Consider the following 27,805-nt stretch of genomic DNA (forward strand, 5'->3'; position numbering starts at 1 on the left):
TAGAACTGAAGAAACAACTTTCACCAGACCATGAGAATTTCTAACTTAAAATGTGATGAGCCCTTCTAAATCAATATGCTGAAAAACAAAAGAGTATGTGGTGGAGAAGTTATAGGGGACTGCTTCATGACATAACCTTCACCATATTTTTAAATGTTAAAGTATTGCAAGTCTGAAAAAACACTTCCAGTAACTGGACAATTCAATCTTTGGCTGTCTGGCACACACACGGGATTAGTTTCACAGAACAGAAGGTGGCTTAAGTTAAACAGCTCTTTTTTTGCTAGAGAAATGGAGAATAAAAACCACTTTTTCATCGTAGTGTGTTTCTTAGCTCGGAACAAATGCTGGAAGGTCAAGTACCCTGGTGTTCCCACTGGCTGCCACTTGGCACCCTGTTAAGGACAGCTGGGAAAGTGTCCACGGAGAGATGCTGCTGTGCCATGGAGACTGCCAACCCATGAATGCACACTAAGTCACTAACAAACCTCCCTGCTGAGCAGCAGTTAAGTGATAAAGAGCCTGCCAGCCTCCGTGCCTTTTCTTTATCACCTGCCCCTCTGTGGCTCAGGTGGAGTCTCTGGAATAATTCCCTCCAGCATGACAACTCTTCCTTCATTAATGCTTTACCACATTTTAGAAGGGTACACAGGAAAAACTGCCCAGGGCACAGCTTCCTGCAAAATGACTTTTCACTTCTAAAATACTTAAATACTCTCCTCCTCAACACTCGCTTTTGGGGGTAAATGAAACCTAAGTCGTGAGATGGACATAGAAGTCTGCAACTTCCAGGTGCACGTTGCCCAGCACAAATCCTCCAAAGGAGGTGATGATCTGATGGATGATTCCTACTTGTGTTCCAGACCATCAGGGCCACAAATCTACCGTAGGAATCACTGCACTGTCTCAAAGCTGCAGGCACCAGGGAGCTCTGCTGCTTCCTGCATTACTCAGTACACCTGGCTTCCCCTGCAGCTTATGGACCCTGCCCTCAGCACAGGATTTGTGCAGTGCCACAAGTCTCCTCGGAGGCATTGCTTTCACCAGCACAGATCACAGAGGAGCCACTTACATGGACAACCTCAGCTGCCAGCAAGGACAACATTTCACAGTGCCCAACACCAAGATAGTCTCTTCAGGTGAGAAGTATCTCCCTACCTGTTTGGATAGCTTCAAGGGGAGTTTCTTCTTCATCCGCTCCTTGCCTCTGTCTGCCTCTCTCTCGGAGCTCCCCGCGTCATTGTTATGGCCATTTTCACTTGGCTCAGCAGATACACAGTTTTCAGATTCTCTAGGTTTCTTGCCTGGATGCCTCTCCCATTTCTCCTTCCGCTCCTGAGGCTTTAGTGACATGTCCTTCTGTAAAGGAGATTAAAAAAAGAGAATGATAAGTTCTTTACGTTCTTTGTGGCTACCTTTAAGCATTAAGATGTATAAATATTGAATAAAAACACAAACAAGACAGTGTGTATCTTCCAGAGATGACGTAAAATGAATAATTAGGCATGCACAACCCAAACAGTAATTTTAGATTAGATTAGGATGAATATTCTCCGGGCTATGTGTTTGATTAATTTCAGTGATGCTGAAACTGGGTATGAAAATGAGCTCACTTCAGACTAATTCAGAAACCATACGTCAAGACACATGAGCAAATCAGCATCCTGAAGGGAAGCCTTAAGCTGTTCAACTGAAACAGAGGTGGGTTTTGTTTTGTTTCTGATCTGAGAAGTATCAGACCCCCCTGGGGCTGACAGTCTCTGATTCACAGCAGCATTCATATGGAGAAAGGCACTTCTAAAGCCCTACCACAAATTCCCTGAGCCAGAGAGATCAATGGGATCCAAACACACAACAGAGGTTGAACGCTTCTAAGTGTTAAGTGTCTGCCCCAACCAGGCTGTAACACACAATCTAAGCACAGTTTAAAAGCAGGTATGGCATGTCATAATGATTAACATTGGAAGTGAGATCAGAGAAGGGAATTAACTCTGCTATCCCTGGCATCTCTGAGGGCTGGAAGCTGAACTCCCAGTGACAGTGTACCAAACTCTCTCTCTATGCACACCGTGTGGAAAAGGAGCTGAAGAAACAATATGACAAATCACTATGACATTGGGTCACTACAGCTAGATACATTTTTCCCTTATGTCTTTTATTAACTGCTCAAGGATAAAAACCGAATACTTATGGGAATGTTTTGCAGGATATCTATTCCGATTATTTTTTAATGTGAGGTAAATAGATTAGGAAACACCCTAAAAGCACTGCTTATTATGCCAAAACTCAGCACAGGTATTTTCTAAATGCCTTGCTTTTGACTCAAGCATTTACATGACAGGTATTTGTTTCTTACATGAATGGAGATCACAATACAACTGCTCACATCAATGCACACACCTTCAGTACTGCAAAAGAGCTCGTGAAAATCATTAGCTCTTTACTCTCTCAAAAACTGAAGCCCAACAAAAAAAGAAAATTAGGAACTGGAATGAAATGCCCCGCTGATTGCTCCAGATTACTTCCTCCCCCTCTCCCTTAATTAGTGAATTGACTGCCTCAGTGTGCAACATGCTGATTCCACTCCAAATCAGTCACTTGTTTAAAGTTACCCTTCCCTGGGAAGTGAGATGATGCACTGGCACTTTAGGGTCACAGACACATTGAAATTAGAACCAAGGCAATAAAATACAGCTGTCTCCAATTCCAGCCCAGGCTCACAGAGAATCAGCCAGCACCCAACCTCTGTACACCTTGCACAGGAGTCCTGTGGGGCTGGAGGCTCCTCTTAGAGCACACACAAATATATCAAGGTGAAACCCCCCAAAGATACAACTCTTCCACCAAAATTAAAATAACTAGCGCTGTCTTGGAGGCACAGAACACAGCTCAGCTTGCCTAGCCCATTACTAGGGAAAGAGCAAGGAAAATACCTGTCTGGCATATTATCCATGAATGATAAAGGAATATAAATCAGTGTTTAGCTGCTCACTTTGGTTTTCAGTTTAAAGGTAACACTTTAAAGCAGCAGTTCAAGATGCCAATTGAAGAAGGTCATATTGTGCTGTTTACTGGGAAGCTACTGAGATAAAAATCAAATTGCTAATCTTCAGTAACTAATCAAAAACTTGTCACGTGGAAATGGTATCTGCTAACTGATACTCAGCAAAACATTGGAAACAGGAATCACCACAAACATGCACTTCTTCACAAAGGCAGATGCAGCTTGTGATGTGACAGCAGGCGCAAGGAAGATGCTGCATGGGATGACATGGACCACAACGGGGGAAAAAGGAGATTGGGGCAGGGAAATGCCACCACCTGAGAGCACCAGCAAATCGTGCACTAACTGGCTTGAGGGGCAATATTCATTTCTACAGATGCCTTCAAAGCCAATAAATGACCATTTTGGTTTAAACTCAGTCTGGTTTCACGTGGTGATTGGGCCTCTGTTAATGCTTTAGGGAAAGTCTTCCCTTGCTACCCACAGCACATTCACTGCAGGTTTTCAAATGAGTCCTTTCACCACAGAACTGGTCTGCAAATCTCCATTTTTCTCCTTACTGAATCCTACAAAATTCCCTACTTGGAAATGCAGCTTTTCATCCCTATTTTGTCTGGAGATTTAAGGCTTGTCTCACTGCTGAGCTACTAGCAAAATTAATTCATGAAATACAGTTATAGCTGGATCAAAGCCAAGGAAATAATTCATTCACTTGTAGTGCCATCCAAGAATCTCAAGCACTTTCCAAACAGCCCTGAATTAAGCCCCAAGGCCACGGCTGCTCCTGCCTCCAGTGTGGGGACAGTGGAGGGAGACCTGGGGCAGCCACAGGGACAAAGCCACCTTTGTGTGAAGAAAAACCTGCTCCAGAGTCCCTTTTCTCCCTGCTTCAGCAGAGGACACAGCCCACAGGACCTTTTCCTGGGCAGGCAGGACACTGAACTCAGCATGTCCCTGCTGACAGAGGGTGACAGCAGGCTGCTCTCTGGGCTGCTAAATGCAGACCTCTGCAGCCTCAGGCGCAGAGCAGGAGGGGGCTAATGGAGTTTCTGTTCTTGCCTCCTTTGTTTCCTTTCTATTTCCTCTACTAAAAGAGCCTTCCAGTGATTGCTCTTTTACTAAAGTTTATGACCTCTAAGTTGGGGACCTCACTTAGCACAAGAGCGTACTATTTTTGGATGTGCATCTGTGCTTGTGCACAGGCAATTGCTGGAAAATTTAAGCACATCCAGAATACACAGTACATCACAAGAGGGGACGTTTATTGATGCACCTTGACAGATTTCAATCCAGAAATCCCAGCCTGCAGGTGAGGCTGGCCTCCTGACAAACTGCCCCACTGGAGCCCACAGCAGCAGGGGCTGCACATCAGGTAAAACCTGCAGGTTCACACAGTGACAGCACCTAAAGTCAGACCCCAAAGTCAATAGGTCTTCACATCAGCCTTGTGGTTTCTGCCCAACCCGGGTCTGCAGAGCTGACCACCTTTGCTGTCACAGCTCCAGTAAATCCCTTCTCCAGCACAGGCTGGTGGGTCCAGGCTCATTCTCTCTTCTCAGTTCCAGAAACAAGATTGCTACATCTTGCCAGATTATAGAAAACTGTTTTGTTCCTTACTACTCATTGCTTCCAGGACTGTCTCCTACCTGTCCTCACTTCAGAATTTCTCTGACACCTTCCAGGGCAAGCTACAGCCTCTCCATCTGCAGCCCCCTTGTCTGTCTGGGCTGCAGACAGAGTGCAGATGGTTCTAATTGGCTGCATGGTTACAGATAAGGAAGAATTAGGCCTTACTTCAGAGCCTCTTTTCTGGCAGTTACTCCACAAAACATACAGATTTATCTCCCTATTTGTTTATTTGGGTGTACAGACACCAAAGAACACTTTGAAAATGAGGTTGTGGTACCTCCTCCAGCTCCCCCTGGACTACCTCACACACCAGCAGCTGTGAAGATTCACTGACAAAGACCCTGGCAAAGGCTGGCAACCCATGTTGGCCCTGCAACAGATTTTGGGAGTCCGCCATAAAAACCTTTGTGATTCTTTTTCCATCACTATCAGGCCAAGCTGGTTATGCAACTGCACCTCTGCTTGCAGCGGATCCGGCAGGAACCCTGAATCACTTGGAACACTCCTTCCTGAAAAGCCATTTTTCTTCTGTCACCAAGGCACAGCTGCAATCTCCAAAGACACTCAAGGTACACACTGCCCAGTCTATAAGTACAGCTGGGAATAATGCAGGTGCACAGCCCTCAGCTCTGGAATGAGACTGTTCTTACCCCTAAAATGCCACAGCAAGACACTTCTGCACAATGGACTCCACGTTTTCTGTTTGATCAGGAAATAATGATTAGCCCTGGAGGATCCTGGCACAAGCTCACATCCCACAGCCATCCACTGGCTGGAGTTTTCACTGCCTGTTTGCTCAGCCCAGCACAAACTCAGTCTTAATCCTCTGAATTTACACAGCTCTGAGATCTCAGAAAGCGTGCAGGGGAAGGCTGTGGTTGTAAATACCTTTCATACACAGGGAACACTTAAAGAACCTGAAGAAAATGTGCAAAACCCACACAGCTAGATGAAAACCCTCGAGTCTTCTGCTGGGATGCAGAAGGCAAAAATAACACCTACAGAAAATAAAATAACTATCCTTAGCCCTCGAGCATCAGTTCAAAATGCAGCCCTGGTGCAAATCAAGTCCATTACAATCCCCCGTCCCCAGGGCCCATCGGACATCGGCTCAGCCAAGGACTGGTTACACCCCACTCCTGCCAGACTGCCTCTGCCAACTGCAGAAGATTACATGGGCAGATTTCCCAGAAGGAGACAGCCTGCAGCTTCTCTCTTCACTGCAGCACTTGCTCCTTAAGTTGGGCAATACGAAATATCCTACCGAACATCACACAGGAGAAGGATCCACACAGAGGAAATTAAAAACACCATTGCCTCTGAAACTGACCCTGCTTGTCCACGCTTCTGCCTCCAGTTTCTCTCAAAAAATTGCAATGGAAAAGCTCTTGAGGGTCTCAGCACCATCTATCCTTGTATCAACTCTATCATGCAATTAGCAGTAGGGTTATCAAATGTGTTTGTTTAATAGTTCAGGGAAAGATCCCAGCTCAGAAAGGATCTGAAACAGATTTAAGTAGGTGAATTTTTAAATATTTCTACTGACGTGATAGTTTATAGAACAGCACCACAGAAACAATTGTTAATAATGTTCTTGTGCTTTCTAAGCAGACAAAATACATTACAAATAGACAAGATCAGTACTAACACAAACCTACTGTCCATTTATTTGCATAAAGGGGACACAGGAGACAGTAATTCAAATGGAAAGATAATACTGGAGCTATACATAAGAAATGTACATGAAAGACTAACTTTAAAACATGGATTTGAAGACAGGTCTGTAGAGAGAGAGAAACCACTACAAGAACAGGAGGTGGGAAGGGTGTGGAATGGAGGGCCGGGCAGGGTGTGGAAGGAGGGCTGCCCCATAGCTGACAGGGTGGGGAAGGAGGGCCGGGCAGGGTGTGGAATGAGGGCTGCCCCACAGCTCAGCACTGTGGCTCCTTGCTGGAAGCCCCCATGGCAGGAGGCAGCCCAGACTCCTCTCCCAGAGCGTGTCTGAGCCCAGGGCACTTGGGGAGCAGTCTGCTGGCATGCCCCAGACAGCTCCATTTCCACCGATGGGGAAGTTCTCACTTCTGTAATATAACACACACTTGTTTGTTTTACTTCCCAGCCCTCTCTTCTCCCCCACTGCGAACTTCACTGCAAACATAACTCAAGCACCCCCAGCCTCTCAGCCAAAGACACTAAAGCTGTTTCAAAAGGTAGAAACAAGAGTCTAGATCTGAAGTGACTTTTTTGCTTTGACCCGACATTCAAGAAGTGCAATCAATATCAATTAAAATGATTGCAAATGAAATCCTTGCTTGTTTAACCTTGGGCTGCAATTCTCCTTTCACAGGCTGACATATTCCAGATGAGTTTGGGTCCTGCTTTTTAAAATGCATCACATTTGCTCTGACCCTGTCACATGTTTAGCTCAAGAATAAGAAGACTTTTTGACAAGACAGATTTGGAAATATTAAGACATTTGAAGCCGACACTGGTTTGCAGGTTTGTGATACACGATTTAACTTAAAAATACAAGTGGATGAACCAAGAAACTTACTGTAATTGAAACACTCAAATTTATTACCACAGGGTATGTTCCTGTCACCTATGAATAGCTGAAGAGTAAGCTGCCATACTCTGCTGAACACCCACTTGTTATGTCTCCTAAGAATTAAGACCTTTGCTTCTAGGACCTCAAAGACAAGGTATCATGTAGAGAAAGCTTGGACAAATGTTACTTCAACAGAACATAGTCAAAATTACAAAAAAAGAAGGTCAGTTCACTGTTCTTTTAAATGCACTTCAAACCACATTGAATTTACAAGGCTTTGATTGCTCTTTTTCTTTGCACGTGACCTGAATAAATTATGATACAGTGCTGAGCAGTAATTGTTTTTAAATATTGAGGAGAAAGGGGGTGATACTGCTCCCTTCCTTTTTTCAATTACTCAAGTTAAAACCCAGTCCTCTGTAGTAGGAAATACATGGAAACAGAGTGTTTAACACTCATTTAGGGGACAATAAAAGTAAGAACGGCACGCAGCAAACACCTTCACTTTAGCAAGAGGCCAAGAAAATCCGCAGTAATGCGAGCATAGGGCTGCCCATGTTTTTGGTATAAACCCCTGTCCACCACCACCCATCGGGGAGGTGGATATACACAATCTCTGGGGTTTGAAGCTGCACTCCACGGGCTCCATGGGCAGCCAGCTGTGACTTTCTCCCTCTCCTCCAATTTCCTCCTCGGAGCCTGCAGGCGCCTCGCTGCAGAGAACTGCACTCGTCTTCCTCGCTGCCTACCCACAGACTCTGCACAGCTATTAGGACTCCCACAGGTGCTTGCTGTCCATCAGAAAGGAAATGATCCCATTTTAAGCCATCAGTATTTCCTCCAGTGATGGCAGTAAATGCCCGACGAGTGCTCGCAGAATTACTGTCAGCGGAAAGTGTGTCAGAGAGCAAGGGAGCTTAAATGATTGAAGGGAAGCTGGGGCACCATTTTCAGGTAGATGAAATGAGGCATATTGCAAGTGCAGCCTGCCCAGCTTTTACAGCCTGCAGGAGTGCTGAAAGGTGCTGCTGCCCATGCACCAGCAGGCCACCCTGCCCAGCTTTCACTGCAGATAAAAAGTACATTTTGGCTGAAGCTGCTTTCAGGCAAGATTGGGAGCTCAGCCTGCCTGGTTTATGTAGTGTACAAAAAAGCCAGAAAGAGCTTGTGCCTGTCAGCCAGCACCTTCTCCAGCTGATGTGATCGCTGCACTGCCAGGTGTGACTGCTCAGCAGGGAGCACATCCTTCCTGCCAACTCCCATCCTCCCAGGAGCTCCTTCCCAAGGGACCCATCAGGAGTGGCAGCAGCACCACACACTGCCCAGCATCCCACAAGTGACAGACTGTACGAAACATCCCCATCTTGAAGAATGCAACCTGGGGCCATCAATCTCAAGTAACTTCCACGGGTATCCAGCAAGCAAGCAAAGAGACACAGTCAGGCACACACTCCAGGTCCAGTGTTTTGGGAAGACATTCCTCAAGTGTGCCAATATCCAAGGACACCGCTGAGCCCTCACTGCTGACAGCTAGCAAACACATGCTTCTTGAAAGAGCAGCCTTTAAGCACTTAATCTGAACTAATTTCCCTCTCCCCAGATTATTCAAACAGGCACTCCTTGAATTCAAACAGCTCCCACCAAGTAGCAGAATCAGGACCTGAAGAAGCAGCTCCTTCCCTAAAGCCAGATGTGGCCATTTCATCCCTCATTTCCAGTCTTGACAGGAAGATAACACAACCCCCAGTCCCCAGCTGGCCCTAAGCTGCCAAAGGAAAAAGCATGAAGATCCTACCAGCACAAACTGGTGTGGCAGCTGGATGCATTCATCATTACCAATTTTCAGCTAAGGTACTCAGATAAAACCAGAAACACAATGCTGTGTAAAAATGCCTCCAGCCTATTTATTACTATAGACAGGAATGCTTAGAAATACTACATCTCTCTTTAAAATTAAAAACAAAAGGAGAAGACCCAACTGCTTCTACCTCTGCTGAGGGGGATGTCATGCTTCCATGAGCTGGACTCTGGAAATGGAGTTGAGCCAAGCTGAGGCTGGGCAGATGGACTGGACACATGGCTCATTTACCAAAGGCAGGGGCCTAAATTGCTCTCCTCCATCTACACTCCTGCATTTGAAGTGCTGATCTTCACAGTGTGAAATACACAACAACCTCAGTATGATTGTACTGACTCCCATGTGTAGCTCCATACTCAGACTGAAGAGCTACAGCTATAACCTTAAGTAGCTTGGCCATGACTTCTAAAGTAATTCAAGGCTTCCACCTGCTAAAAATGAAGTTTTTCTCTATTTTTTAGGATTCCACCACACATTCACGGTACATACTTCTAAAACACAGCCATGAAAAATGCACTGCTCTTAAGGCAGTAGCACCTACAGCATGAAAGCTCCAGAGGAATCTCCCACACGGTGAGCACATTCACTCTAGCAGTAACTGCAGATGTTTTGGGACTCTGCTCCCAGCCTACACTCTTTATTCCCACCTTCCAGGAAGGGTGCAGCTCCCAGTGCTGCTGCAGAGCAGAGGGGTGAATGCTCCTCAGCTCCAGCAGAGCTCTGCAGTTTGACACACCAGGAGGGACGAGCGCTCGCTCACTCGCTCCTGCCAACTCTGCTGTAGGGGTGAGAGTCTCCAGAAATAAAAACAACCATATCCTGATCCCTGGGGCTGCGTTATAAATTAATTTATAATTAATTTAAGCACCATGACACTAGAGGCATTTTTTTACCAACTCTGCAGTTGCCCTCAGTGGTAGGCAACAATTTTCAGTTCAGCTGTCATGAGCTCTAGAATGTGTATTCAATAATTAGTCCTCTGGTAGTTTTCTTCTGGCTGGGAAACAAACGACAAGAAATAGAAACGGTTTAACAAGAGGAAATACGTAGAAGCCAGCCTCCTCCAGAAACTGCTGCCCATAGCACATTACTGCAACCTAGGGGGAAAGCTCTGAGCAGGATGACTTCTAGCAGAGAGAGATGCCTTTCTAACCATCTAAATGTCACATGTGCTCATGAAAAGCCCGGGACAGTGCCACCCTGGGCACCCCTGCTGCTGCTCATGTGCTGCTGCAGAGATGCATTGAGCAGGGCAGGCCTGCAGCTGTCAGCGTGGCCAGCAGAGATGTTCTCCCACATCCAGGGGCTCAGCACACCACTCCTGAGCAGCTCTTCTAAAACTGGTTTGCTTGAACAAACAATGAGCAGCCAAATGCTTCAATATATCCTTAGGGCATCCTAGAATAGTTTCAAACAGTCTGATATCTGTGGTAGAGGCAAAACATTCATTTATATCCTAGGCAATTGCTGAGAAATTGGAAACACTATAGTAGCAGGCAATTTTAATGTGTTCTATGTTACAAAACATTTTCAGTCAGAGAGCTCAAAGGTCATTAATAGATTTTCATATGTTTACAGACAGCAGCAATTTCAAGCTCTGTAATTTTAAAACTGCATGTCAGTCTCTCAACTTCCAGCTGTTATTTTAACATTAGATAATGAACACAATGCAAAGGTTACACAATCACTTGAACCAGCTTATGCAGTAGATCCAGTCACACAAATAATTATTAAATTCTAATTATACATATATTATCACTCTTATGAGAACAGCAGGGCAAATCCTCTTTTATAGATAGATCAACAGTTTAGAAAAAGAGGCCAGCAAGGTTATGCTTTTAGAGCTGCTCTTCTCTCTCCCCCATCACCTAAAGCACTGCTGATTTATGAGTCTCAGAAACACCTTGTTAACACCTTACCAGTCAGTGCACATCCAGCCACCAGCTTCTGTTTTACTTAAGTCCTTTATAGATCCCTAATACAGACATTGATGCCTACTTAAAATATTCATCCTTGATCAGAGGGACAAAAAAGCATTTAGTGGTTACCTAGTATCCTCTTTAAATATGCTGTTTTTTCTTTATACAACTACTTTGATACTGAGAAGACATCCTACAAAACTTAGAGATTTCTCCTAAGGAGAGTGCTGTTATCTAAGCTAAAGCTTTGCAAGGCATCAGGGTCCCATAACATAGATTTTTATTTTATTGTAATTGTGGGGTAGATTAAATTATTGCAATCATCTGACTCTTCTATCATGCAGCCAAATGAGCAAAATCATCCAGCAGCTGTCTCAGGGAAATTTTGGATGTGCACTAGCAAACTATCCTCTTATCACATAAGAAAATCAGCAGATTATGTTTTGCTCATGTCCCTCTCTATTCCCAGGCAGTGCAAAGTGTTTCTCGCTCTGGTTTATTCTGCCCCCATCCAGCTGTCAGTCACACAGCATGTAACCTCCACGGGAATTGAGGAATCTCATCCCCAAGGTTCAGCTTTGAAGCAGGACAGACCAGCAATGTCCCTTTGTGTGACTGAGGTCTCCTGCAGTGACAGCAACGCTACCCTGGCAAAGTGATGTCTCTCTAATCCCCAGTGCATCCTTAGCCAGCCATGGATTTCACACTGGGAAATTCCAGGCTTTGACATTAAATAATTCCAGCTGGGATTTTCAAAGGATAAGAGATAGGAGTCCAATCCCGTCACATTCCAATAGGAAGACCTTAAGGTTTGGTTTATTTTCTTTTTAAAAAGGAAACTCGTATTTCATTCTCATTTCCAGCCTGGTTTCCTCCGGGACATGAAATTGGAAGCAAGAAAGGGAGGGCAAGTGCAGTGCTAATGGGAAGAGAGACTGACAAATGACACCACCAGATCCTGGGTACATCAGCCTGCAAGAGGCCATCCAAGAAGGAACAGATAAATCAGCACATCCATTACGGCTCCCGAGGAAAAGGAGCCTGTGTGATTCCCCTGGTTAGTCTCACTTGCTGTGAAGGAAGAAGTGACCAAGCAAGCACCCAAGGAGGACAGCAGACAATTAAAGCATAGAACAAACCCAGCAAGCTGCAGCGAGGAGAACACGCACAGAGTGGGAATGAAGTGATCCACTCATCCAAGCACGTCACACACAGCCCGGGGCAGGCAGAGCTGCCGGGACAAGGACCCACTGCAGGGACAGAGCCCTGCTGGCACTCACTCCACGCTCCCACACCAAACCCAGAGCCACTGCTCCAAGCTTTCATCGTTTCATCGGCTTTCACACTCTCTCCATCATGCTTAGAGTACCTCAGTCTTGCCTCAACCAAGAGGTGCTAAGCTCTGTCTCTCTGCAACCATTTCCTCAATTCCCATGCTAAATTACAAGTTTCTCATAATGCTTAGCTTTCAGATACAGAAACATCTATCTGCACTTCCCAGACCAAAACTGAAGGTTGGCTGGCTTGTAGGACATTTTTATTCCTTACTCAAACAAGACTTTGCCAGTCAGAGACTAAACAATTTTGCATTCATGCAAAGTTTTCCATTTGCTGGTAGCCCTCAACTCTGAAACACAATAGGGAATTAAAACATGGTAGAGAGCAGCACCTTTCATCCCTGGTGACCCACTCAAATTAGTTAAGAGCACTTGAACATCTGATTCTTGTACATCTCTGAGAGTTCAACTTTGCCTCTCATTTACTGTTCACAGCACCTTGTCAACAGTAAACATCACAGAGAGAGAAATACAGATGCAGCACCCAGCATTTACTTGTTCAAACAGGCATAACCCTTTGGCGAGAACCAAAAAAACCAGTCAATGTGAGAAGGTTAAGATGGAACAGATGCAACCAGAGACTCTGGGGAACAGCGTATGTGGAAGCAGGGCTTTTTGTGATTTCTTCTGTCTTGTAATTCTTAATAACCCACATCACAGCTGACATCTCCACCAGCTCTCTGCTTCCTTATGCAGATAACCAGAAACAAAAAAACTGACACGGCAATTATATTGTACACACACACTGCCTAACAACCCTACAACAGCACAAGCAACAAGTACACCTCATGTGAGAGATACTTGGTCTAAAAGTTGTTTTAAAACCTGCTCATAAAATCAGGTAAAAGCTGAGGCACAGCTCAAACGTGCAACAACACAAAGAACTGTCAAGATGACAGAAATCTATAAAAGCATCTTGCAACTCCTGTTTGCTAATAAAGCCCTAATCTCCATCACAGCTGTAACCAGGGCACTCCTGGTGCCCACAGCACATCCCACCTGGGCAGCAGCACTTCAGCTGAGGAGGAGACCCTGGCAGCAGAGCAGGGAGATGCTTTGGGGCAGCAGGCTGGTCCCCTCTGCCACCTCCATCTCGGGAGGCTGTTGCTAAGAGACAAAGTGCCCCGGGATGCTGCAGAATCCCCCAGCTCTGCCCCCCCAGTGCTCGGTGCTGTTCCCAAACCCGGCACCCAACGGGTCACAGCGTCTCTCCTGGAGCTTTGATAATCTCACTTTTGTGTGCAAAGCAGCCCTTGTCAAGGAATTCAGGGAGCCCTGTGACAGAAAAAACTGCTGATAAAAAGATAATATCAAGAGTAGTCCAGCTGATAGAAGGGCACAAGGGGAAATTTCACACATCAGAACAGAAGTGCTCACTAAAGCAGAAAGGGGTTTAAAAACACAGGGGTTTTGAGGTGTTTGTTTCCAGTGAAGGATCCGGCTTTCTCAAGTTCCCCACTGTGACCGAGCAAAATTGTAAGCATCAGTTCTCAGATTTCAGCAGAATCTGTAAAAGCAGGTGACTGAGACACCAGCACTCTCTTTGCAAATATATCAGAGGGAAGTGTATTCATAAACCTTCCAGACCCGGGATGACAATAGAAAGGCTTTAAAAACCAGAAAGACCGGCTTCAGTGTGCACCCATCCCACAGAAGGCAGCAACCCAGGGACTGCAAGGCCATGTTAATTAACACGTGCTTAATAGCACTTAATTCCCCATCTCTCTCTCCACACGACTCTCTTATTGATACAGATGGGGTTTGTGGCTTTCACATCCCATTAGCAAAAGTCTGCCTCTAGGAAAAAAAAAGAAAAAAAGAAAAAGCATGCTGAAAAGGTGAGGGAAAGTTCTTTCATAATTTATAAATAACATCACAATTTGGCTTTTATCAAGTTTTCTCATTAGCAATTCTTAAAGCACAACACAAAGGGAATCAGCATTTTGACCTCTATTTCTACAGAATGAGAAATCAACAAATGTAAAGCAGCTCACCCCAAATCAAACATCAGTTCTCTGGCAAATCTACATCTCCCAGCTCCTAATCATACTGTGCTGCAGGAGAACCAACAGTCAAACACTGTCAAAATCTCCTTCTGGCACTGGGAAGGGTTTCATGGTGGTGGTAGAGAGCAGATTTTTCTAGGACACACAGTGTGTGCAAATGCAGATATTTGCTACAGAGTGGGCAACAGGTGGTATCTGTACAGCTTCAACCTTATATCCCTTTGAGTGTCTTAGATGAAATCAGCTTGAGAATAGCAGGGACAACACGATCAATATATTAAGTCAAGCTGTTTTTTTACCAGAGGAGCAGAACTGGCAGCACTTCTTGGCTTTTGAAATACGACACAACCTGGCCTTTCTAATGCAGTGCTTTGGATGGCACCCAAATCCAGCACCATCTGGCCAGCATGGGCATGTGTATACAAAGAGGACAGAAGAGACTCCTGGCTGACAGATAAAGTGACATATCAGTGCAGCAGCACAGACTCCAAATCTCTTCAGCCTTTGCAAAGCCAGCTCAGCAGGCTGCAAACACAGGGCCAGTTTAGTGATTTCAGGGCAATAGAAAGGCTGAGAATTTCTCATGCAGATAAGATCCAGGTAAGCATTTGTTTTGGCAGAAAGCATTGCCAACAGAAAAAACAAACAAACAAATCCCACAAACAAAACCAAACAAAAACACAAAATGTTTTTCTTGGGGTAGGTTTGAAGCAGAGGGTATCACACTTCTGCACCAAAACTAATCTGTAAGTTTAAAAAACCCTGTTTTTCCACCTCTATTATCACATTCATTCTTCCATGACATTCTCCTGGCACCACACAGCAGACAAATCAACATATTATTCCATGGCTTAGAACTTCTTAAAGCTTGGCCTCCCAGACATGGCACAGGCCACTCCGTCCTTCTCTCCTGCTACCAGGACTCAGTGCACTAGATTCTTCTAGTTTCAGCTTCTAGCATTTCAGGGATGATTTGGCAGTAAGGAAGTGAGAATACTTAGGTAACAGCATGAATTGCAATCTGTTCAAGAGAACAAGTGGGAGGTCTCATATCCCATCTACCATCCAATTCTGCATTCACCTACATGGTTTTATGCAGCTGTGAACTCCACTGAGACAAGGAAAGTTACAGTGGTGGAGAAGAGAGAACCATCATGATCTTAGTTTATGCCAACTCAAAAAACCCCCAGGAATCACTGAGTAATCAGACCAAATGCCTATTACAGTATAAGAAAATACAGACAACCTTCTAAAATCCCAGTATTTTACACGGAGTAGTCCAACCTTGTTCTGAGCCTGACCTGTTTTTATACATTCCCAGAGATCAGCTGGCTTTATGCAACAAGCCAATTATCCCCTCCTCAATTTGGCAGTGCTACCACTGCCAGCCCAGTGCCTTCTCCCAGCTCCAGCCCTGATGCTTGGCCTGTGCATCCTAATGCAGGATCCAGCACTTGCCTCAAGCCTGAAACCTGGCAAGTGGTTCCAGAGCCAAGGAACATGGGACACAGAGCCCAGAGCCCTCCCCATGCAAAGGCTCCATTCAGGCAACCTCCACGGGCTCTCAGCACACACTTGCTACTTCCCCTTATCTAATCTCACTTTCTGGTACTTGACAGTATCGAAGGTCTGGCATTTAAAGCATTTGGAAGAAAACCAGCCTGCAGAAGCACCCAGGGAGATTAGAAGGAAGGCGCTAATTGTGTCTGAGGGCAGTGAGGAGGTGCTGGTGCAAGGCCAAGTCCCATCCCTGCCACCCATCCCAGATGTGCCCAAACTTGCCGAGAATGACCTTGAGAAAGCCTTTTCCTTTACCAGGAGTGATGAAGGCACGAGGGACAACTCAGAATTCCTGTATGGGTCCCTGCCGCTGCAGCAGCACAAACATCTGGGCAGCAGCACAAACATCTGGGCAGCAGCACAGCGAACTGGCCCCAGTTTGCTGCCCCAGCTCAGCAGGCAGCAGCACTGGCACCACGCAGGGACAGCTGAGCTTGGCAAGCAGGGCAAGAGGTGTTCGTCACTGCCCCAGCCAGCAAAGTCACTGACAAGTGCTTAAACAAGTGATACCCTCAGCTTAAGTTGAAACATATTGTGGGATGAAGGAATCAAGAGACAGAAGATACAACGAGGAACTGAAAAAAAGTCCAAAAAGGCATTTTAAGATGCAAGGGATGCACAAGGGAAAAAAATCCCCCCAAACAAAACAACTACAAAAACAACCCACAAAATAGATCACTAAGTTCTGTTCAGGTTTTACACTTCAAAAACTTGTTAAGTCAGGCTACTGATACAAAAATGCTCATAGAAAACTCCCAATACGTTAAAATCAGACATCAGTCACAAAGCCCGTTACTTGCGTAAAACTGACCTATTGCCTTCTGTACTTTTACACATGTAAACCAAAGCACTTCAGTAATAAAGGATTTTAAACCCCATCATTATCAATGAAACACTAATTCCCAGGACCCACCTTCACTTTTTGATTCTACAGAACCTCTAATTCTTTAGGGCTCTCCCATTCTTTGCCATACCTTCCTCAGCTGGTTTCCCTGTCCTTTGCTATTTGCTTCATTACAAACAGTTTGGAGGATTGGAAAGCACAGTATTTAACATTTTATAGAAACATCTGCCAACGGAGCTGCTAAACACTCTTGTAAGAGAGACAGAGATGTTTATTTAGACACGCTGCTGACGTTTCCTGTTGCATTTTGATCCTGAGGCATATGTAGTCCTTCCAAACAATTTAGCATGTACTGTGGAAGCACAGTTCTCAGAGAAGTGCAGCTGAAAGTAATTGAGATTGAGATTTCAGGCCCACCGAAGGAAAACCATTACCAAGGCTCCTCCCAAGGCTCCAGGCAGAAGCAGCACCTGGCAGAAAGGCAGGCAGGACACATCAGGAGCGAACTCTGGGGCTTGGGCAGGACAATTCACTGGCTGGCTTGGGTGATGCTGGTCATGCTGGCTGACACCACGGGGCTGCAAAGTGCAGTGAGCTCCTTTCACAGCCCAAACACCACCTGTGCAACCAAAGCTGCAAAATTCCACACAACAGCGACACACCTGGGGCACCGCAGGTGGCCTGACCTGGGTGCCACTGCCACCAGCAAGGCACTGCTCACCGTGCTGAGCCATCCCCGGGCGCTGATGGACAAAGGTGTGTCCTTAAAGCACCTGTCCCTGTGACCTCGGTTCGATTTCATGGCAGTGCTGGCACAGCCCTGCCCTCCTGCTGGAATTTAGCACTCCCAAGTGCAGCTGACAGCACAGAGCTCACCCAGCCCACAGCCCTGCAGTTCATAACTGATGGATTTCTGCAAGATATAAACTGATCACAGTTAAATCACCTTCAGCTGCTGCAGCAGGAGCCCTCAGGGACAATGAACCCACATCCCTCATCTCTCTGGCCTCGCTTCTTACTTATTCTAACAGGAGTAACCCCTCATTACCAAGTTAAACCCATTATGGAGGGCTAGAGCTTTCAGACAGTACTTAAGGAAGAGAGTGGTTTATCCTACATTCACTGAAGAAAAAACCCTACAGTTGCAGCAACCTGAAGAAAAAGAGAGAATCTCAAACACTCTGCTTTTGACATCTGATCCCTACAAGCAAACAATAATACTTTCAACAACAGATTATAAATCTGTGTATACAGAAAGGATTAATGCAGCCTGTTGGTTACAGAGATGAAGAAAACCTTAAAAAAAAAAAGGGAGAACTGTAAATGAAGCTAACCACACAAAAATGAAGGGTTTATTATGGGTTACAGATTTAAACAAGCAAGCAAAGTACTGTTGTGCACCAAAGGAAGAGGAAATATCCACTCTAGCTGAACTTATTCAGAAGTGTTGAGTTCATTCTCCTCCCAAGGAACATTTTTTGCAAAAGTATCTGATTTTACCTTGTGTTTGGGATGGCAAAACAGTTAGGAAACAGCATTTCATTGTTTTAAGACCCTCATAAACTTCTTCATGGGGGAAAGTGGATCTTTGCCTGCAACAACTGATCCAGTATGATGTCCCATACACTGTAATTTCTTCTGATGCATGTTTTTAAGTTATTTGTGTAAATAACCATGCTGGCTGCCCACATCTGGCTTCCATAGAGAAGCATGTTAAGGAGGAAGAAAATACCCCCCAAAAACTGGAGTACTGTGAAAACTTGCATTTTCTGAAACTACTTTCAACAAGAACCAGCCCAGGAATTTTCTTTCACTTGAGCTTCCTTTAGTAGTGTTCATATTCTGCACGTATTTGTGTGGAGTACATTACTCCAATTAAAAAAGAAATGGCACTGCTAGATCTAGCCATATGCTTATAATTACTCTGAAAGAAGTAGGTTTTTTGGATTCTTCTTCTGGGTCCAGAGGTTTTAAATTCTTGATAAAGGTCAAATCATCTCATTCAGAAGTGATGATGCAGTTCCACCAGTGCTTGACTGAAAAAAAGGTCACCAAATCCAAATGCTCTCAATATTCTTCAAATAAACTCATAAGCCTTTTCTCAAGTGTTAAGGGTATTTAAGGACACTACAGTAAAAATGTATATACTTCATTTCTACTCTTATCAGCCAGAGGTTGCATTAAGTGGCTGGAAATTTGAATAAGAAACTCCTATCAGTGCACCTTTTTCTAAGTTCTTTGTACCACAAGGAACCAGAAAATCCTGATGCTCTGAATATGCCATGGTAACTTATGATTTTAGTGAATGGAAAGATGCTAAGGGGGGAGGTATAAGAACAATAAATAGAGCTCCATGTCTGAATCTCTTTTTAACAGATTAAACGGATTAACTAATAGCCAAACTCAGAGATTCATAGCAATAACTAATGAGCAAACTGTTTTAGAAGCAGCACTCACTTCATAACACCTGATGCACTTGCCTTTATAGCAATCAGTTCACACATACTTGTAAATTTTCCTTTTTTTGATCACAGACACCACCTCTAGCAGACAGACCCAGAGTATCAATTACCAGTTAAATAAATGAAACAGAATATATCCAAGCTCAAGAAACACAGGACTGAAATTTGTTCTGTCCAACAACTACATGGAAATTCTGGGGGGGTCAGTTCCTAAAGATCTCCAGCACACATCTGAAGTGAACCTTTGAGCCACAAAGACTGGCAAAGACTGAAGGCAGCAGGCACAAGTAGCGAGGTCATAAACTGGTGATGTTTACAGGTTGCAAATTAAATGTGACTGAACTTCTGATCAGCTTCAGACCACTCTGATCCCACTGCCGAGCACAAGGGAACCAGACACAAAACTGCAACTTCAAGTTGCCAACAAGCAACTTCCAAAATCTGCTTTTCTTCTTCACTGCCTGGCACCAAGCATCTGGATTCATGCCACAGGGTTAATTTACAAAGCGACAGGATTTAGGGGATCTTGGAATAGCTCTGTGCTCACCTCCCTGCAGCAGAGGTGGTTATATCACAGAATTTTTAACAAAACCAGGCAGTGCAACATACCTTCCCTTTCTTTGCTGCTTGATCCCCAGAATATTTCATTCTGGACCTTTCCATGATATTGAAGTGTACAGTTTGAGGCTGCATGTACAGTCACACACATAAAGTTAATCCCAGCCTTTAGCCAAGGTAAAAATGGGGAAGTCAGTGGAAGGGAAGTACTGAGAAGGGAATGTAGATATTGGGAAGGGAATAGTAAAGGAAATAAAGTTCATTTTTCAAACAGCTGGGCTAAGAATGTCATTCTTTTGAGGATAGTGAAGGAGTTTGATGCACACATCCCCCTCCAGCCTTCATACACTCTAAGGAAAAGAGATCTGGGGTCTCCAGCAAGTTTGCCCACACAGAAATCTGCTGCTGAGCAGCCAGAAACACAGAGCCCCATGCAGGGACTGGGGCCGAGCACCCTTCACATCACCTCTCCAACAGGAGACATCAGTGCTCCCACAGGTTTCACTTGTCTTGTCCCTAAACCTCTTCCTGGCATGAATTATTTTAGGCACAATTTAAATGCCTTCCTCTGAAATCACTTCAAGCACACAGAACCAGGCAGCCCCGAGCAGGCCCCTGGGTGAGGCACTCACTTGAAAGGGCGAGCAGAAGCACAAGGTACCTGCCAGCTGAATTATTTAGGAGCCATGTGCATGGGATTTTCAACCATTACCGCTGCTGGTGCAGCCCCTTCAGGACAGATAACTCAGTGCTGGGCTCAGACAAATAAAGAGAAAGATGCCTTTGTGGTAGAACAGAGTCCCTCTCACGTGGCAAAATTCAGGAGCTGAAGGACAGAAATATAATACTGTATCTATCAAACAGGAGGGCACAAACACCATTACAGGTTCTGACTTCTTCCACAGCAAATTATAGCACCGCTAACAGTTTTTGCTCCTTCCCCTCCATTTTAAATAATTTCTGCCAAATTTGGTATTTATAAAAACAAGTGGTGCAAAATTCTTCACAGCTTCATCCAGACATGTTTCCCCATTAAGCCTTATTAAAACACATTCTCTAATTCAGCCTTTATTCAGGGAAGGTTTTTGACTGCCAGACGAGCCACACATCATTTGTAACATAGACAAAAATCCACTAGGAATTAGTCTAAAACCAAACTCATTTCCTCTACAGGCTTGGGCCAAGATTTGCATCAAAGTCTCTGGAGGCAAACATCCTACAGCATTATAAAGCATCACTGGCTGCCTGTATGCCTTCCTAGCATAGTAGTTTCAGATTTACTTGAGATCCATATCTGTGTAACACTAAAAAAACAGTAGGATATTTCAGATTCAAGAGACAAGAGCAAAGGGTTGCTTTGAAGGTCTGTGAATTGAAAGTTTTGTACTGTTTGCATTCATCAGTGGATTTGTTATAAAACAAAGTCCTGAAATGAATTCATAATCATTTAATCACAGCAGCTTTGATTCACCTCTCAGTCACAAAACACAAAGGTATGTCATGATACTGTATTTCCAGGACTTATAACACATTGAAATCCCTGGATAAGCATTAACACCTTTTTATTTTGCTAACTGAACTAGTAATTTCACTTGGAAAATAGTCACAGGTGCAGTTTCACATCTCTGTGTATTGTGTTCACAGGAGCAAGGGCACTTGCCAATATTAGCAAGTGTTTTTTATTTTATTGTATTTCGAAGGTTTAAAACTACCCCGGATATACATTAGGTAATACATTTTAATAACTTAATCACTTAATTTATAAATATCAGATCTTATTTACCCTTTAACTTCCAGTGGGAGAACTGAACCATACACAACCAGGCTACACATGAATTCAGCAGACAAGTCAAACCCAGAGTCACAATTTTCAGTGACCCCATGTCAAGCCTTGCTCCTGGGGGCATTCTCTCTCTGAAAATTTGGCTTACATTTTATCTGTCCTGTTAACTTAGGGGAGAAGGCCACCCCCAGCAACAAAACAAAGCTCAGAGGTAGAAGAACCCTAAAACCAGGGGGATGCTGAGCAGCTCCAAGGCAGGACCTGGCTTGGCAGCAGCGAGGTGGGCAGACAGGAGAAATCCAGCCTGGCCAAGGTGCCCCTGCCACCTCAGCCCTGCCCAGGCTGGCAGTGCCGAGGCTGCTGCTGTCACTTCGCCCTCCCTGCCTGCCACCAGACACCCACAGCACGCCTGTCACAGCCATCGGGAGCGGAGATGACAAATCACAGGGAATTCGTGTCAACACAATCGGCTGGCCCCAAGACAGACAGCTGGTGCGCGAATTCCAGCACAGACAGCATCGCCCGAAATCATTCCCAGGCATTTTTAGTGAGCTCAAGCTCTCAACAACAGCCCTGGCTGCTAAAAATAGCCGCTGGAGACTTGCTCCAGCATTAACTACAGCGCTGGCTAAATTTGAGTCATGACCCACTTGGTGACATATAAGCAAAACAAGCACAAACCTCATCAAAGAGTGAGAGATTAGAGTGCTTAGAGCCCCAGCAATTTTAATGCACCTATATTACAATGTTTTCTTGACATTATCAATGTCAGTTTTTAATATATTCCCCCAAAATCCTGGATATGGCGGGAGGCAGGCACCTATATTTCAATTTTAATGCACCTATATGATCATGTTTTCTTGATATCATCAATGTTAGTTGTTAATATAGTAACAAAATCCTGGACATGGCAGAAGGCAGGCACCTATATTACAATTTAATTCACCTATATTACAATGTTTTCTTGACATCATCCATGTTAGTTGTTAATATATTCCCCCAAAATCCTGGACAGGGAGGGAAGCAGGCAGGATCCTCTACAGCGAGGTCAAAAGAAAAAATTCAGGTAACTTTTCAGCAAAACATGAGTGTAGCTCAGTGCAAACCCTCCTCACTACAAACAAAAGGGACAAACGCATCAAAGGTGCCAGGTGTCCCTATCTCTCCCATTTCAAAAGCTCCAACCAAGCATTAATCAGTTTACAAAACATAACTGCAGTATCAGGGAAAAAACAGCAAACATTGCTTCCCCAATGGTTTTGAATCTTGAGAAGCAGAAGCATGACAGGGAAAGAGATCTGCATCTCTCTGGTGTACAGCTAACCTCAAAAATGCAGCTTTCCTACAAGAGCTGTAGCAGCATCTGCAAGTTGGAACTGTTCAAGGTCTTTGAGAACAACATACAAAAATGGTAAGCACACAGAGAACTCTTAAAACTCACATACCTGGGTAGCAGCTTTGTCTCCTCAGGTGTAAATTGATTCCCAGACTGTTCTACGAGAAAAATCTACTGCCTCAAAACTGCAGGCACACTGCCATAACAAGGCCACCCAACTTATCTGAATTAATCCCAGACTCAAACACAGCCTCTTGTTTCGAAAGGTTCTGTTCAGAGATATCCAGGGATGGAGTCATCACAACCCTTGGTAAACTGCTACAGTCATTAATTATTCACCCCAGTAAAATTTTGCAGCTTATCTCTTGTCTAAAAGTATCAGTGTTAGAGCCTTCCAGCCACTGGATCTCCTTACAGTTTTGACTGCCAGACAGAAGAGCTCTCTATTATCAAATTTCTCTGCCCTGCACAGGCTGTTATAAATTGTAGTCATGTCACCCCTTTGCCCTCCTCCAATAAAACAGACAGAGCTCCTGGAGTCCTTCCCTGCCAGATTTTCTGAATCTTTAACAGTCCTCACAGCACTTCTCTTGAAGTTTCTCCAATTTTAACCATTGTTCTTGAACTGCAAGCATCAGGCTAGAATAGAGAATTCAGGTTACACTTGTGTCAATGCCAAATACAGGGCTATAACCACCTTGGACCTACTCAGCTCAGTACTTCCCTGTCTACACATTCAATCTTGGGCACAGTTAGGCTGGGAAAACTCCAGTTCAGATGGTTATCTGCCTTGACACGCCAGCTTCTTTCAGGCTAGCCATTTCCCAGGAGACAGCTATCCCTCCTCCATCTCCTCATCATACCAGAAGGGCCTCATTTTGTCTCTAGAGTATGGCATTTTATTGCATCAGAACACACTGTTCACAGAGCAATCCCAGTCACTCAGGCCCTGCCTTATCTTGCACTCCACCTAATCTGCGTGTTATCTGGGAGCTTTATGAGTAATGGCTTTATTTTTTCTGCTCCAGGTCACTGATTAAAAGAAGTTAAATAGTGCTATGCTAAGAACCTAGTACAAACATACCTTCTGGAGACTGCTTTTGTCTGCCTGGTTTTGAAACCTTCCAGTTGGACAGTCTGGAATGCAGCTCTCATGCTGCTTCTGTTCAGTATCTGCATTAGCAAATAATAATGCTGGGACAAAACCCCTCAGCTTCAAAGTATATTGAACCAAGTACCCGGGGCTTTCAGATCTCAGAGGAAAACAGAGCTCCCAGCTACCGTGTAAATAGCTTAAAGCTTGTTCAGTGTCCAAGAGTCCACACTCATCTACCTACAGTGTCCCTCTGGAGAGCAGAGATGCCCATTTGGGGGTGTCACAAACCTGCCACAGGCCTGGGAGGAGCACAGGCAGCACATCCAGCAGAGGAAGGGAAAGCTCCTGCTCCCAGGAAACTCCTCAGGGTTATGTAGGGTGGCCTTCTGAGATCAGAGAAACAAGGGCTGTGCCTCTGAGCACAGAGGAGCTGGTCCCCTTAGCTCCTCCAGTGGGGTCCCCTAATGCCGCCACAACAGACTAGCTGCAGTGTGAGGAGATGTAAGAGCAATAAGAACAGGGCTCTCCAGAGGAGCAGGAGGCTGTACAAGACGTGCCCCATCCCTTGCACAGCACGAGCAGCCCCAGCCAGAGCTCAGCCAGCTCCACCTGAGCTCCCAGTCTCACCCAGCCCCGGCAGCTGCATGGGACAGCCACGCTCTGCAGCCCCACTTCAAGAAAATGAGGTATTTGAGCTTGCTGACCCATAACATTACAAGTTATTTTATGGGCTTATTGCACAGTTTCTTCTAAATCCTAGAGAACTGGAACAAGAAGTCATCGAGACTAGATGGTGAGGTCCAGTGATGAAATACACTCCCCTCCTCCCCCATCTCCACAGAATGATGTATCAGGAAACCAGCCAGTACATCTAACCTGCCACCAACCAGACTTCACATCCCCATTTTGTGCTTAAAATAGATTTCTCTGTATCAAAATATCATAATTGCAAAGTCCTGCCGCTGCTCTGCAGCCTCTTTGAAAAGCCACAACCACAGCCAACGTCATGTTTCTACAAGCCTGGCTGGAGACAGGTCCCTGACAGACCAGCAAGCAGGAGAAAAGGGATGCAAGGAACTCATCTAAGTAATATCTAAATGCACACAGCTGAATCATCTGGGTCTAAAACCCAAAATTCATCCTTGTGACAGCAGGGCCCACCACTGCTGTCCTCCCAGCAGCACCACCACACTTGTACGCTGCAGAAGTCAATGCCAAGTTCTATATTTGTCTCTTACATTGCTGCTTGCTCTCAATCAGAGCTAATTCTATTCTTTTAAAAATGCTCCTGATGGCACAAAACGTGCCTTAATCTCTCAAATTACCCTGATCTTTAGCCACTCCAAATCTGAGGTCTGGAAACTACAAACTTTAAATGCTGCTAAAAAGCCAGTGCAAGGAAAAATACGAAACATATGCCACAAAGAAAGATGCCTGCTTTCCACACTAGTGGCACACTTTTAAAGGACTTCTGGTCTGCTGTGAAATCTCACCTGCACACAAAAACAGAGACTACTCAGGAGTAAGGAACACCCTTTGTCTTTCTGGGGTTTGTCCTTTAATGAATCAGTAACACCAACGAAAAGAAAAGCAACTCCACCTGAAAAATAGTGAGGTTATGACTTTCTGGCCCTTGTCAGTGCTGAGATTCTGGACTAAGGATGAGAATAAAAGGCACAGAATTAAGTTTAAGTGCAAAGAAAACCTAAGATTAGCTGCAGAACAGGTGTCTTTAAATCCCCTCATCTAAAGAAATTAAATCCATGCTTAGATTGCTCTTCCCAAAGAGCTGTAAAGATAGCCCTGGATAAACTTCCCAGGGGCAACAATCTGGAATTTCTTGTAAGAACAGCATGATAAAGCTGTTAATGATAAATTCATGCAGAGGTGTAGGAAATCAATGTAAAATGGCAGTTTCATGGGCTACACTGCATATTACACAGCACTGAGAGTCTGAATTGCCCCTTATCCCCAGCACTGAGCACATCCTGAGGCTGAAGGAGGGTGCTGCTTTTCCTTGTACTTGGCAGGAACAGCCTGGAGTAAGGCAGGAAGCCTGGGCTGCAGGGACTGGGAGCTCCCCTACAACATCCAGCCTAGCAGAAGCTGCAGCTCTCTCCTGTCAGCCCCACACAGCTCTGCCAGCCCACCAGGGATTTGTCCTCCTTACCTTCTGCCCACCAAGGAAAGTACTTGGCAAATTTGGCCATGTCATTTTTCAGTGGCTTTCACGTCACTAGAACTGACAAGCCCCTTATCCTGCCTGGCAGGAACAACCACGAGGACTTCTTGAAGTGAGCCTGCAAACAGACCAGGCAAAGCTCCTCCTGGTCTACTCCTTTGGCTGCAGTAACAGCTCTGAAAGTACCACAACTCCAGGTCTTCCCCATGCAAAGTTTTTGTTCAAACACTCCTGTAATTATGATTTGACTCATCTCTGCAAAATGAGGTTCTGAATATATTCATAAGAATTAGCCCAAAAATTATATAAATTTATATAAATGAACTTTCTCGATGCTTGCCAACGTTTTTAGCCACATCAGTGTAAAGCCTTTATCTTATCTAGCAAAAGTTGGCAGGTTAAACTCAACCCAGACCCCTGAGACTGCACAAATGACTGCTGCCAGTCAAGTAGCCAAAGCAGCAAATCATTAAGGGCAAGCATTCTCTCCTAATCATTTAATACTTCAAGGCAAACAATTAACAAGCCTCATTTTCCTGCAAATGTCCCTGAAACTTTGCTGGAATTTGGCCTAGCGTCATCATTTCATTTTCAAACATTTGTCCTTTCATTTCTACTGCCAACAGACTTCCCAGACCTCTCAATGTCTTTTCATTGGTCATTTGTCTCAAAAAAAAGAAAAAAAAACCCACAAAAAAATCCAGGTAAAGAGTCCCTCTCACCTCATACTACTTTATTTTGTAGATCCACAATAAATTAAAATCTTCACAAGAAATTGAAAATTATACTGTATGGTGAGAGTAGTGTATTATCTACATAGCATAGGGAAAACCCATGAATAGAAAACTTACTCTGAAGAGAAGCAAGTGAAAAGAGTATCAAAAGCAGATCAAGTACAGCTCAACCATGAAATACAATTTTTTCAAACTTTCTAAGAGAATTGGAGTGGCCATAAATATCTAGCTAATGAGGGCTTTAAATGGGATCTGTGCTCCTAACTCCTTCAAACTGCTAGGAAAAAAAAATAATCTCTGAACGTCAACAGTGCCAAAACCTTCAAGAATTTTATATTTGCCCTGCTTATGCAAACGCCAGAAATTCTTACAGCCATCCATTCCCCTTGCTCATAAATATTTATCTAGTTGGAGCCAAGTGCATAAATGAACCTTCTATCCTGCTTATGGCTGTTCTCCCTTTAATCCTTAATCCCTTTGCACTATCTTTCTTGTCTCTAACCTGCAGAGGACTCTGACTGTTTGCATTTAATTCTTCTTACACATGCCCTGGAGCACAAATGGCTTGTCAGGTTAAAGATAAAGCAAACATGTACTGCCACCAGTAGAGTAACCAGGCTTTTTGATATCAGAACACCTGCAGCCAAGGCAGGCCGGGGAACGGAAGAATGAATAAATGAGTGATTTGGCTGAGATCTCCCCACTCAGCAAATACACAGACTTTTCTAGGAGAAACCTCTTGTCCACTACTCACCAATTCTGAAGTTGGTCCCCTTCCTCATTTTAATCTAATGCAGCAACACCAGGGATGGCACAGCCAGAGATAAATTTGAGAGATTATGTTTAAATTGCATCTTGAACAGCAGAGCAGGCAGAGCAGATACAGGAAAGGTATAAAATCTCTAAGAGGTCAGCAGTGAGAGGCTTGAAGCCATGAAGAGATGAGAAG

At 44.5% G+C, this 27,805-nt stretch overlaps 1 protein-coding gene across 18 annotated transcripts in view; it reads right to left on the reverse strand.

Annotated features, from left to right (window-relative positions):
* FBRSL1 (fibrosin like 1) overlaps positions 1-27,805 on the reverse strand; it is a 499,835-nt gene that overhangs the window by 364,345 nt on the left and 107,685 nt on the right. For all 18 annotated transcript variants that reach the window (XM_030285790.4, XM_030285797.4, XM_072936199.1 and 15 more), the window contains exon 2: positions 1,159-1,359. In XM_030285790.4, coding sequence (XP_030141650.1) covers positions 1,159-1,359 — 201 coding nt within the window. The remainder of the gene's footprint in view (positions 1-1,158; positions 1,360-27,805) is intronic.

The sequence above is a fragment of the Taeniopygia guttata genome, chromosome 15, assembly GCF_048771995.1.
Source record: "Taeniopygia guttata chromosome 15, bTaeGut7.mat, whole genome shotgun sequence".
Lineage (NCBI taxonomy): Eukaryota > Metazoa > Chordata > Aves > Passeriformes > Estrildidae > Taeniopygia > Taeniopygia guttata.